Source organism: Limulus polyphemus, unplaced genomic scaffold, assembly GCF_000517525.1.
Source record: "Limulus polyphemus unplaced genomic scaffold, Limulus_polyphemus-2.1.2 Scaffold600, whole genome shotgun sequence".
NCBI lineage: Eukaryota > Metazoa > Arthropoda > Merostomata > Xiphosura > Limulidae > Limulus > Limulus polyphemus.
Window position 1 is genome coordinate 67,132 of NW_013666210.1, and position 14,804 is coordinate 81,935.

The following is a 14,804-nucleotide window of genomic DNA, read 5'->3' on the forward strand; positions in this document are numbered from 1 at the left end:
CCGGGTAACTCAGCTAGTATATATATATATATATATATATAGTACATTAAAAAATAACGAATAAAGTTTATTCACAATAAAACACGCAAACTTTAATTATCAACATACACACCACAATATAGGTTCGATGTGTTTGTACCGATCCATAAACATCCCAGCAACCTCAGTTACATTACACTAGCACATACCTGAGCCACTTTTTCTCCAACGTTATGCTTGTTGTGAACCTGCATTTCCCTGAAAAGCTTGGATCTCGTTGAAGAGTGGTTATTTTCTCTTGGTTTGGTGTTGTTTTCTACAATCGCGTTGCTTAAAGATGGAGATCGTGAACGCTGTTGGTGAGACCGGAACCTGGACAAGTCTGAGTCTGATGAAGCATTGGGCAACGGTTTACTCAGGTTGTTGGCTGTGTAAAATAATATCTTAATAAGAAAAGCATTTCGTTTTCTCACTGCCATATATGTTAAACACCCTACCCAAGTTATTCATATTGCCAAGCATATGTTACGCTGGTTTTAAGCATAGATCTGTTACGCTAGTTCTAAGGATAGTTTATGCGAGTCTGCTTGATAGATATGTTATGCTAGTTTTACGGAACCATATGCTTGTTGTTTACATTTAGTAAATTATTTGTACCAGTTTTAAGTATAAAAATGGAAAACAGTAGTTAACGTATGTTTTGATGGTTGGTCTAAGTGTTCAAAACTATTGAGTATGAGTAAAGTTGTATAATAATTAGATTAGTTACCAGTCTCTCTAGAACTGTGAAATATACTGGAGAGATTAGTTTCATCATCTTTGAATGGATGATTGACTTACAGAACATATTCTATACACTAATACAACTGGTTTGAAGAGAGTAATTCTCTAGATTTAACATTCAGTGTGAAAATCTTTAGGTTTAACTTTCTGTGTGTAACCATCTATGTTTAACTTTCTGTGTGTAACTATCTAGGTTTAACTTTCAGTGTAAAACTCTCTAGCTTTAGATTTTAGTGTGAAACTCTCTGGGTTTAACTTTCTGTATGAAACTGTTTAACTTTCTGGGTATAACTCTCTTGGTTTAACTTTCTGTTTGTAACCATCTAGGTTTAACTTTCTGTGTGTAAACATCTAGGTTTAACTTTCTGTGTGTAACTATCTAGATTTAACTTTCTGTGTGTAACATCTAGATTTAACTTTCTGTGTGCAACCTTCTAGGTTGAGCTTTCTGTTTGTAACAGTATAGGTTTAACTTTCTGGGTGTAACTATGTAGATATAACTTCCTCTGTGGAACTATATATGTTTTTCTGTGTGGAATTCTAGGTTTAACTTTCTGGGTGTAACTATGTAGGTACAACTTTCTCTGTGGAACTATATATGTTTTTCTGTGTGGAATTCTAGGTTTAACTTTCTGTGTGCAACTCTCTAGGTTGAGCTTTCTGTTTGTAACAGTATAGGTTTAACTTTCTGGGTGTAACTATGTAGATATAACTTCCTCAGTGGAACTATATATGTTTTTCTGTGTGGAATTCTAGGTTTAACTTTCTGGGTGTAACTATGTAGATATAACTTCCTCAGTGGAACTATATATGTTTTTCTGTGTGGAATTCCAGGTTTAACTTTCTGGGTGTAACTATGTAGGTACAACTTTCTCTGTGGAACTATATATGTTTTTCTGTGTGGAACTCCAGGTCTAACTTTCTGGGTGTAACTATGTAGGTACAACTTTCTCTGTGGAACTATATATGTTTTTCTGTGTGGAACTCCAGGTCTAACTTTCTGGGTGTCTCTGAAGGTTTAAATATGTGTGTGTGACTCTCTATATTTAACTTTCTGTGTGGAACTATCTAGGTTTAACTTTCAGGGTGTAACTCTCTAGGTTTAACTTTTTGGGTATAACTCTCTATGTTTACCTTTCTATGTGTAACTCTCTAGGTTTACCTTTCTGTGTGTAACTCTCTAGGTTTAACTTTCTGTGTGGAACTCACTAGGAGTCATACACTCCACAGAACAATTAAAATATGTTCATTTCCTTTAATATCGAATAAATTACTTATAAAATAATGTTAATCTTGTAGAGCAGTTTATTGTTTTTCAAATAAGGCATATTGTAATCTGTTATGTGATCTAAAATGCAAAGGATTGCTCATTCAACATACGCAGTAAATGATCTTTTTTTTTGTATTTAATGTTTTTTACTCTAACTATCGCGAAATATCAAACATTAGTTTTGTAGTCGTTTATATTTCCCACTTGTCCTTCAAAATGGTTGAACGCTAACTAAACTCACTGCTAATACCACATTAACTGTTACTCAAGCGGCTTAGAGCCGCGATATTCTAAGCAACTTCATGCAATTTCTAGTCACTTCAAATGAAAGGCTTATGATAAAATGCTAAAGATACAATGAGGTTAAATATATAATGCATTCCCGTGTTACGTAAAATATTTTAATAATGCTTAGTAGGAAGATTTACTGTATGAAAATAAGACAGCAAGCAAACTAAAATTAAGTATATTTTTAAAACTGATTAACAGTGATAGAAATGACTTAAATACCAAAACACTAGAAATGTCTTTCTTCTTTTACAAAAATCTATCCTAAATATTGTCTCTAAGTTAGCCACGAGTTCTCGTAAATAATCCTGTTTTACGATAAAAACCAACAACTGCATCCGTCCAAATTTATCAAATCATAATGTTAAAAAAAGATTACAAAATGTAATAATGGAGAACTACAAACATTACTAGTGATAGAAACCTCTAAATATGTGGATCATATAAGGAAAGAAAACAAAAATCATCCTTGCGGACGCCATTTTAGTAGTTTAGAACATGACGCTAACTATGTTTAAAGTAAGTACCAAAAGATGGCGCTAAAGATATCTTGAAACCATCCAATTCACAAATTAGGGACTCTCCACTAGAACGAATAAATCTTCATATAGATTTGGCTCATTTAATTTTTTTTCCATCTATACATTAAATCAGTCTTTTTTATAATTTACTTTACGGTATTAAAGGCCAAAATTAGAAGAGCAGTGAAACCATCAGACTACTATACGTTATGGAAATTACACTAGACTGTACGTTTTTTCTCCCCGCAATGGACTAATTAAGAGGAACATGTGTGTGTGTGTTCACTTGCTGTCTCATATACTTTTTATCATCATTATTAAACCTATTGTTCTAATTAATTACAACATTGTTTTCGAACAATAAATCCTACCACTAGACCTTACTGAAAGCTTATGTCGTTCTAGAGCAAAGCCACATGGGGCTATCTGCTGTGCTCACCGCGGAGAATTGAACCACGGATTTTAGAGTTGTAAGTCGTAAACTTACCACTGTTCCACCAGGGGACGAGTACTTTTGCCAATCACGATGAGAAGATACTTATAACGTTATACTCATAAGTATTGTATATATTGCTGTACTGAGTTTACCAATCTGCATATCATTGTTTAAACTATTTTTGGAGCGTTTTTTTTATTTGATTTACAATCTATATGCTTGTATATTTTCGAACTTACAACAGTCTCTTATTATTTGAAATAAATAATAGAGACCTTAAAACTCTTGCTAATAAACAGAGTTAATAAAGGTCTGTTTTTATTATCCTACGTTTCACACTTACAGCTTTTTCAAGAATGAAATTATGAGCTGAAAAACACAACAGCAACAAAAGGGTAGAGCTGTTCAGCTTTAGAACACAACATTCTAATTTGCGTGAGAAATCCTAGGCACGCAGCATTGGACATAATACCATTTAGTCCGTTATTAGGTCTGAAGAAAGGCAGTAGCCCCACACTGTTTATAGAGACGGACTATACAGGAAGACGAATAAAACTGGTGAAAAATTGGCAGGCCTTTGAGGATTATAACCCAAAATAACGTCGCTTCCCATTTAGTTTTTTTAACCAGCTTTGAGCTCATCTGTAAAATGTTTGTGTCTTCTTATTCTTATTATGTAAAAATGCCTAAAATAGTTGAAGGAACACACTACAGAATATAGTTTTGAAACTAATGCCATTCACTTTATATTCAGTTTTATTCAGTCACGATTAGTGTCAAAATTTAATCAAAATAAACTGACTGTTTATCTGTATGTAATACTCCTACACATTTATATTTTAATTATGTCGATACACATCTTTTATTTTATTGTACTTTTATAACAGATAAATCTCTTGAAATCACAAAGCAAGTATTACTGAAATTTTGTCACGTTAACGTCCAAGAGACTGACCTTTAATGTCTTAATTACATCTTTCGAAATTATTTATTGACATAACTCCGAAATTCCATTGATAATTGAACGTTTATGTTGCTTTTTCACTGTTCTCCCTGTAGGTAATGAAGCTATTTTCAGTGCTGCATTTTTGGTGTTCAAAAATGCAATGCTTTTAAAGGAATTTACTAATTCCAGTGAATAAACTTGGGATTTCGAAAATGAAATTCTAGTCTCTTTAAAATGGTTGATTCTATCGCGCACAAATTAAGTTGTTGTTTTTTTTCAACTCTTAATAACAGTGAAATAATGTGCTCGCGCAAAACACCCACAGGAGCGATCGCACTGGATGAACTATGCAGGATTGATGAATGAAGAGTTTGCAGAACGGGAAATCACGATTCATGACATAGAAGTAGACAGTGGTTCCCAAACTTTCCCCAAGTGCTGAATCCTTTTGCATATATATATATACTACTGAAAAAACTGTTTACAAGGGAGATGAAATCATCTACGAGATGGTTATGTGTAAAAAGGCTGTTTGTATATGTAGCTTATATATTAAGGGTAAAGTGTGAAAGGGATTGTTTGAATATGTAGCTTATAGATTAAGGGTTAAATGTGAAATGGATTGTTTGTATATGTAGCTTATTGGTTAATGTATATAAACACCTTACTTTTATTCTCTGTTTATCAACCACTCTGTTCTAACGTGTAGATTTGTTCGCATGACATAAACATAAGAAACTACTGGTGGACCCACTGTTAATCAAGGATAAGAATTAATAAAACAGAGAAGCTCGGGAGAAGAATAACTGACGCGTGAAGCAAAGCTTATAGTTACTGTACTTCATTCGTTTAATATGTTTGTTTTTTGAATTTCGCGCAAAGCTACACGAGGGCTATCTCCGCTAGGCGTCCCTAATTTAGCAGTGTAAGACTAGAGGGAAGGCAGCTAGTCATCACCACCCACCGCCAACTCTGGGGCTACTCTTTTACCAACGAATAGTGGGATTGACCGTCACTTTATAACGCCTCCACGGCTGAAAGGGCGAGCATGTTTGGTGTGACGGGGATTCGAACCCGCGACCCTCAGATTACGAGTCGAGCGCCTTAACCACCTGGCCATGCCGGGCCCGTTTAATATGTACATATATATAATTCTGTTATATTTCAGCTCTGTTTTTGTGAAATAACTACTCGGCGAATGAAACGTGTATATAGAACGATAATTATATAAGGTCAATTAACATCTATCAATCTATTATTAAGTGTTAAATTTTATATAACCAGAAAACTGCTAAATATCTAAAAAATAAATAAAACTAAGAGATTAGCAATTAATTTTGTACTCTTTGTAAGGGTTATGAAAATAAACGATAAAATTGCATATTATTATTATTTAGCTATTTACAATAATTTTCAACTCGACAGTTTCAACACTGATACATCGTATCCGGTAAGCTAAACACAACATACGCTTCTGAACAAAAAAAAGTCTGACATAAATCAATTTTCTCTATGCATATGGCCACGCTGCATTACATTCTGTTTTTTGGTGCATTCGGTGAAACTATTTTACACAATATTGAAATATAGATATATTTTCGTACTACATGTACGTCCTTACGCGTATATATATATATATACGCAATTTCACTTTTGCTTTATAATCATATTTATATGTATCACAAGTTCGGATGCAAAAATCATAATATTATTTTCACAGTTCCCGAAATAATTATACAAGTGTGTGTTTAGTATCATTAGTACATGTTTAGTTCTGTTGTCGATGTACACGAATAGATCCCGACTGAAAAGTAGTTCCATCGAAATGCATACTTATCAGATATTAAAAAAACAATTTTTAATATCTCCAATCGAAGACTTATTCTCTGTTTCTACATATCATCATCTTCAGAAGTGTGTTCCTGATGTTTTATCTATCTACCTGTCTAAGTGTGTTCTTGATGTTTTATACATCTACCTGTTTAAGTGTGTTCCTGATGTTTTATATATCTACCTGTTTAAGTGTGTTCCTGATGTTTTATATATCTACCTGTTTAAGTGTGTTCCTCATGTTTTATCTATCTACCTGTCTAAGTGTGTCTTGATGTTTTATATATCTACCTGTTTAAGTGTGTTCCTGATGTTTTATATATCTACCTGTTTAAGTGTGTTCCTGATGTTTTATATATCTACCTGTCTAAGTGTGTTCCTCATGTTTTATCTATCTACCTGTCTAAGTGTGTTCTTGGTGTTTTATATATCTACCTGTTTAAGTGTGTTCCTGATGTTTTATATATCTACCTGTCTAAGTGTGTTCCTGATGTTGTATATATCTACCTGTCTACCTTTATACGATTAATCATTGTGTTGCTCCTTTGGTATTAGCCATGACAAAGGTTTCAGGTTCTGCTCTTCTTAAAGTTAGTCCTGGTTATTTTCCTGCGAGAAGAACCGGTGCAGTTATAGCTGAAGCTATGATAATTATTTCTTACAAATAGTTCTAAGTCGATTTTTGTTGTTGTTGTGAGGCCTGGTGGTTAGGGCGCTCGACTTGGAATCTGCGGGTTCGAAACCCCATCACCGAACATGCTCGCCCTTTCAGTCGTGGGGCTTTACCATGTGATGGTCAGTCCCACTACTCGTTGATCAAAGAGTAGCCCTAGAGTTGGCAGTGTGTTGTGTTGACTAGTTCCCTTCTTTCAGGTTTATCACTACTAAATTAGGGACGGCAGATAGACATCGAGTAGCTTTGCACGAAACTCAAAACAAATCATTGTTGTTGCGAGATAACTTGAGATCACCAGTGTATTTAAAATATTTTATTCATGGACATGGTTCTGAAAAGGGAAGTAGAATCAGTGTCTCAACTCGATGTATATACATTAGTGTTCAAGCCCTGATTTCGTGGACATGGTTCTGAAGAGGGAAGTAGAATCAATGTCTCAACTCGATGTATATACATTAGTGTTCAAGCCCTGATTTCGTGGACATGGTTCTGAAGAGGGAAGTAGAATCAGTGTCTCAACTCGATGTATATACATTAGTGTTCAAGCCCTGATTTCGTGGACATAACTCTATAGTATTTTGACAGTTTAATATATATATATATATATAGTAAAGGAGGGAGGAAGAGACCCGATTAGAACATGACCCTCCCAGGTCGCGCACAACAACCAAAATACCGATCCAGACAAAACAAAACTCAGGGTAAGAATATAAAAAAGAAATGGTTGAAACGAAAGAATCTACATTCAATTATTCGTCTGTAAAAATTTTGAAGTATCGCCCAAGTGAAATGGCTATACTGCTTTTCATTCAGTGTTAACGTCCTAAGCAGTCCAAGTGCGAGTAAAATGAAAATTTTTAGACTCTCTCAAAGCAAATTGATATACCATCTACATCTAGATTGTAAACTAAGTTCGAAATGAAGGTACATTTAACACAGTTGTTATAGTGGCCGATGACACTTTTTCTTCACTTCCCATAGTGACTACAAAGCACGTTCGCACCAACAGTATGTTTCACAGTTGTTATTGTTTTTTTGTTTTTTTAAGTGTATAAAGTTAGTGTATTAACAGCCTCGAAACGAAATACTTGACAAAATTGAACATATGAAAGAAAGCATAACTCACAACAAAGAATAAAAATTGTAAATACTTCATGTTGTCATTTCAGTTATTTGTTTTTAATTTTTATATGTAAAAACTAAGAAATTAAAATAGAAAGATTTACCTTGGCCAATGACAATGGTGAGAGATCGGCGTCTCTGGGACTCAGTGGTGGGGACGGTGGAGCAGAGCTGACAGACTACACAAGACAAAGTCACACAACACACTGACACCAAAGAACATAAAGACAAAACAGGTCTACAACTTACTGCTCACGGTCCCAATGACACCAGAAAGCTATAATATAAATGGCTACAAATTCAAACTTCTAAAGTTTTGATTAGTTCCTGAAAGCTGTTTGTGCTGCAAACATACATCTCTTGAAGCTAAAAACGGGTTTACAATATTTTGCGTAAATAGTTAATATATATTTATAGATACTTTGAAACATGAAGTAAATTATTCTCCAAGTTGATTTAATTAACATTTTTTAACGCTAGGATTGAAATCCGATTCAGAAAGAAAATTTAGTTTATAATATGGAGTAAAAAATATTACTCTTAAATTTCTCTTGCAACCTCTAATGAGTATCAATTATAAAGTTTTAGCAAACAAAGTATGTTTTAAAAAAACTATGACAGCCGAAAGGTGTCAGTTTTCGCTCTTATTTTGTAGCTTACTTTCTGTATCTCCTCGTTAAAATACGAAAACAAAAACTATTTTCAAAATTAATAGAAAACCTTGTTACTTATACATTAATTCTGGTTGCAAGTTTTTTGTTTCATTTACTTCCTTCTGGGTAGTTCTAGTAATTTACCTTTAATATGTTATTCAACTGCGAAGCATGTAAAAAAAACAACACTCAAAACATGACAGCTACCTTGGCCAGTCAGTAGTAAAATAAATAACAGAGACACATGCACATTACATATATATATATATATATGTATTATACAAAGAAACCAACGTTTGTAATATAGCTAGTCTATACACATACACAAAATACTGGGTTAGTATCACGAAATAATCAGTGGTGTAACGGCAAAAAGAGTACTGGAGCTGTCCCAATGATCAATGCCATTTTTCGTAATTTTACTTTTGGAAAAACTGTAATAGTTATGATCCATCATCGTTTAATTGAAGTACACTATTTAATCAGCTATCTTACAGTAACCAATATCATATATAAAATGTTAGCTATTACAGAATGGATTTAGTAAATTAAATTGTTTTTCTTTACGTTTATTTATCAGCACTGCTTGGGACAGTTGAGCATACGTCAGTAGCTGATGTGATATGTTTATGTTCACATTCTATAAGAATGTACATGTTAAAGCTCTACCATGACTTAATATCTACTTACTCCGAATTTTACGGAATACACACACCAGAGCCCTGCCACTTAAAACAGTGATAAAAGCTGTGTTGAATTCCGATTCTGATTGATTGAAAAGTTATGTTATGCATTTAATACTAGATATGGAATAAAAATGGGCGTTCCTTGTGAAATAAAATGCTTTGTATGGGAATTCAGGAAGGCGTCTCCACTGAAACACGCACTTACGTTGTTTGACAAAAGTGTATTTTTAAACACTTGCTTTTTAGTTGTACACTAGTGAGCTTTAATACGCGTCCAGTATTAATCATTGTTATTACTATACATCTTTTAATACAAAACGTAACGAGAAAATATTTTAAGTAAATATAATAATAATTCTAATTATTAATAGCTGAGCATCACGGGATTGAGAAACGTTCTGGAAACACCACTTTGGCGCCTCAACACCCCTGCAAATAATAACTTCATTTTTAACACATTTTTTCAATACTTCATTCATAGTCACATTAAAAATCATAATTTTTGTGACCAGATAGTATGAAACAACACAATAAAAAAGGCGTCATTTATTCATGAATTTCATTCCTTTGAATTTATTCAGACGTGAACAATTAAATGTGACATCTAGATTTATGAAAATGAGTAAGAAAAAAATTTAATCTTCTTACATGTGAAACATATTATAATTAATCTTTACAAACAATACAATTAGCTTGCATGCAGTGATTCTGAAAGTTAGTGTATTTTATAAATGTATGTAATAAATTTAATATTATGCGTATTGATTTTTTTTATTTCTTCACTTCATATATAATATAAGGGTTGGCTCCCTAAAAACACCATTGTATAGTGTACAAAGCACTGAGTATTCTACATGTTACAGTCATCTAATGTTCATCTGTTATTGGCTGGTAATTCCTTTTTCACCCTGTACCTAAGCTCTTTTAAAGGAACACCATATTTCTGTAAGTGGTAAAGATAACATCGTTTACACTAGAATTATAATTTTTTTAGCTTTCACTAAGTATTACTTAGTTCCCAAGTACTATTAGAATGCTTTTCTCTCGTATTAAAGTCATTGCAAAAACTTCACGCATTTTTAGGCTAGCATGGGAAAGGAAAAGAGAAAGATGAACACTTTGGCTCTTTAGCTCGTTCCCAGTTCTCCACTTCAACAACACTTTTCAATTATATTAGGAGTTTTACAAGCTGTGAAACACTTGATAAAGGCAATTATGTGCTCAAATAAGGCTATAACTCAGCTTTAGCAGTTATTTGTAAGCATCATAGAGTAAAAGATTGAATGCGGCACCCATTTGCTTAGCGATATAGAACGCAAGAATAACTCGTGTTCCAAAAAATGTTCTGGAGTTATTAATTATCGTCCTATGAAAAATTCAGATACATTATAATAGTTCCTTTAATAAATTAAGTTCTAGTTTGATGAACGATTTACAAAAATACTGATATTTTTAAGTCTTATACTGCCCATTAGTTTATAGAGTACTGATTTACTGCGTGAAAAGACAACCACGTTTCTGTTTCTCATTAAAGCAAGATTAGGCAAAAGACTGAGACGTTACCGTAGGCGTAGCAGAGGGGGATGTGGCCCCCATGTCGAAAAAACCTTGTCTGTCGGGAGAAATACTGTTAAGAGGAATGTGGTAAATAGTTTTCGCCGATTTCTGTGCGCTGATTTATTGAAATTGTAATTATGTTAATGTAATAGTGGATTAAACGTTGTAAATAAGAAAATGATATGAGCAATTATTTGTGAACAATATCCTTTAACTCAGCGTGAACTTTCATCATCTGGTATAAGTTTTCATTATTCGAATGTGAGTTTCCGTTAATCGTGTGTGAATTTTCATCATCCTGGTACGAGATTCCATTATTCCAATGTGTGTTTCCGGTATTTTGTGTCAATTTTCATCATCCTGGTATGGGTTTCCATTATCCTGGTATGAGTTTTTATTATTAGAATGTGAGTTTACGTTATTCTTGTGTGAATTTTCATTATCCTGGTGTGATTTATCATCATGTTACTGTGAATTTTCATTATCCTGGTGTGATTTATCATCATGTTACTGTGAATTTTCATTATCCTAATGTGAGTTTCTGTTATCCGAGTGTGAATTTTCATCATCCTGGTGCGAGTTTTACTATCCGAGTGTGAGTTAAAGTTGTTTCCTTTTTCATTTCAAATTTATACAGTTGTATAAAAATTGATATATTTTGGTACTATTTGGCTAGAGGTTTGTTTGTGTTGAATTTCGCGCACAGCTACAAGAGGGCTATCTGCGCTAGCCGTCCCTAATTTAGCAGTGTAAGACTAGAGGGAAGGCAGCTAGTCATCACCACCCACCACCAAACTCTTGGGCTACTCTTTTACCAACGAATAGTGGGATTGACCGTCACATTATAATGCTGAAAGGGCGAGCATGTTTGGTGTGATGGGGATTCAAGCGCCCTAACCACCTGGCATACCGGACCTTGGCAAAAGGAATGGTTATTAAATTTATTTCAAAATAATTTTTTTCTGCAATTTATCAATCTTTTACCAACGCGTGCTTAATGACAAACATAAGCTGAGTTTTAGGTTGTAATGTACATAGGCGTAGCAAGTCGAACTTTTTGGAGAGGCTGTTTGGTTGTAATGTTCCTACAGAAAACAACATTCCCTCAGCAAACTCGAACACAAGTTTTAAAAGTGAATTATATTTAGTTAGAAAAATTAGAATAATGGCCAGGAATATTATTTGTAAGCTGAATAAAACAAAATGTAACGATCAAACTGACTAAAAATGCAACAAAAAAGGAACAACTTGAATTCACACTCAAGCAGTAGAATCTCACACTAAGATGTTGAAAATTCAAACAAATATAACGGAAACTCACATTGAGATAATGAAATTTATACCGGGATAATGAAAACTCATACCAGATAATGAAAATTCACACCAGATGATGAAAGGTCACACTGAGATACTGGAAATTAAAGAAAAGTTAATGAAAAGTAATAAAAACTAGATTACCTCTTAGTTCAAATCTAGCAACAAAATAACGAGAGTGAAGAATACAAGTAAAGGTATAAAAAGAAGTGAATTATTGGACGCACGTCTCCACATTTTTACCAATTTAATGACAATGGCATTCAAATATACGACAATGGTAATTTGTTTTTTTTTAGGATCTTAATTTTTTTAGGGAACGCTAAAATAATGTTTTTTGTTGCATTTTCTTCATAAAAATTCAAACTTCAATTAACTTGGTTAAGGAAGCATAGCACATACATGAACAAAAACTGAAAAAGATATTAACAGCAAATCAAAGGTTGGCTCATGGAGGTTTTACTGTTTATTGTCTTGTATGAACATTAGAAAAAGTCCACAACCTCTTTGAAGATAATTTGTAACATCCATCATATCTCCAGATGAAATAATTTATTTTAACATTTTTGCATAAGGTTCGAAACAAATAAACACAATTTTTTAGGTGCGTGGTATGCGTTGATGACATACACAGAAGAGTCATTATGTTGTATTGGGAAACACAAAGTAACTTATCATTTTATAGAACTTAACAGTATCCGCCAATTATTTTAAATTGCGTCAATAAATGAGTCCATAGACTTCCAAACTAACAGAATATCCGCTCGGATAGTTTTCAAGATTTCTGTATTTGAACACATTTATTAGACGCCTTTTATTATACCACTTAAAACAAATAAGATAACTATGTCTTGTATATAACAGAAAACCTGAACAAGTTCTAGCTAGTTTAAAGTTTCAAGAGCTACAGAAAAGTGACCACAAATATTATAATAAGTTTCGCAATCCATTTAACGATGAAGCTAACACATTTACAACACATGAATGATATCAAGTTCGCATATGTAATGCATAAGCTGTAATCCTTAATATAATATGCTAAATATAGAATGCATGTACGGACTTGAAAACTAGAATTTTTCAGTGTGGTTAATTATTGTGAAATTGTGCGCATTATCGTGATTTTTTTAAGGCAAAACATATCACTCATTAATAACATCGCAAAATTGTGTATATCATTTATCATATTTCAGATAGTTGCTCAATTTATAACAGCACCTACCTGCTGCAAAAGGAAATGTCTTCAGAGTTTCATGCACTTGATATGCAACATCTAGCGACTTAACTGGTGTAACCGGCCCAAGTACTTGTCTTGAAACGTCATCCATATCACGCGACATAGGGTAAGTTCTGGAACGATCTCCTATTTCCAAACTTCTTGTTCTTTCCACTGCATGATGAGAGAAGAATGAGGACTGGTCTGATGTAACTGCTGTTTTCATGGTGGCATCTTTATCTGGGGTAAGCGTCATGTCCACTTCTTGCCCATATTCCTCTCCGCGACGAACACCAGGTAATCTCAAACGCAGAGATTTACCAAGGGCAGCTGTAAAAGATATTTTAAACGTGACATATATATATAGTTTCATGAACTTATGTAAATGTTTATCTGTTTATTAAGAAATCTAAAGTCTAGTAATTTATTTCATAATCCACCACTAAACATTGGGATTTTTTGGTGTTGTTTCTTGAGTTAAAAAAAAAAGAGTCATAACTATCTGGTGTATCGTCTACTCTAACAAACAACAACAAAACCTTTTAAGTTGGAAAGTGTAATGAAACATCTCACTGGGATTACAAACAGCGTTCCAATCAATTAAGCATGGTGTTTAAGACAAACAGGTAAGTTGGGCCCTGTTATCTGCCAGAATAACCACTCTTTTACCACTAGCAAACACAAAATACAAATGAAAAGCTGTGAATTCACTCTCCTTGCAGTAAAATCGCTCTTAATTAGTTAGGAACGAAATCTTATGATGTTCTAGCATACATTCGAGCCTCTTATGTCAAAAAAGTTGTGTTCACGTATGTTGTTGAATATATACAGTATCACTGTGTGTTTCAAACAAACTTTATCTTAATTAAACAACACATTAATATTTAATTTATATTAAAAATTACATTATTTAATACTGTTGTTGCTGCTGCATGGCCTTCTGAAGGACTAAATGTACCAATATATAGAGTTAATGAAATTCGTTGAAATACAGGGTGACACCAAAAGTAATGGGGCTGCGATACTTCATACATTATAATGTTGTTGTTTTTTTATCAGTACAGGAACAGTAACAAAAGCAATTCGGTGAAACATATATTTTTCAATTGCCTTATTCTATTCTCATTTATGCTTGTATTAGTAGTGTGTTACCCGCATACAGATTGCTGTCAAAAAATGATTTTTGTATACATATTCTAGAGAATGTTTACTGTTGGATGACCTTTTAGAACTTAATTCCAGTTTCGGTATTTTCCCCCTTTCATTTAGCTAAGTCTGTGGAACTGTTAAGATATCGTTGTATTTGTTAAGTAATATTATAATTCTTAAACTAGTTCGCATGTTAAATTTTAGCAAAAAAATAAAAAACATTTGCGTACAGTGCTTTCGGCAAATTAAAGCTTTTTCACAACGTGACAACTACTGCAGCGTACTATGTACATTTGATGTTGACATTGCATGCTTATGTTCGGCATGGCCAGGTTGTTATGGCGCTCGACTCGCAATCTGAGGGTCGCGGGTTCGAAT

General features: G+C 33.5%; 1 protein-coding gene across 4 annotated transcripts in view; it reads right to left on the reverse strand.

Annotated features, from left to right (window-relative positions):
• The window catches only part of LOC106459387 (potassium voltage-gated channel subfamily H member 2-like), a 161,533-nt gene that overhangs the window by 59,171 nt on the left and 87,558 nt on the right, over positions 1 to 14,804 (reverse strand). For 3 of the 4 annotated variants that reach the window (XM_022385858.1, XM_022385856.1, XM_022385855.1), the window contains 3 exons: positions 13,284 to 13,607; positions 7,956 to 8,030; positions 189 to 406 (listed from right to left, as the gene is read on the reverse strand). In XM_022385858.1, coding sequence (XP_022241566.1) covers positions 189 to 406; positions 7,956 to 8,030; positions 13,284 to 13,607 — 617 coding nt within the window. The remainder of the gene's footprint in view (positions 1 to 188; positions 407 to 7,955; positions 8,031 to 13,283; positions 13,608 to 14,804) is intronic. The other variant, XM_022385857.1, reaches the window with a different exon arrangement.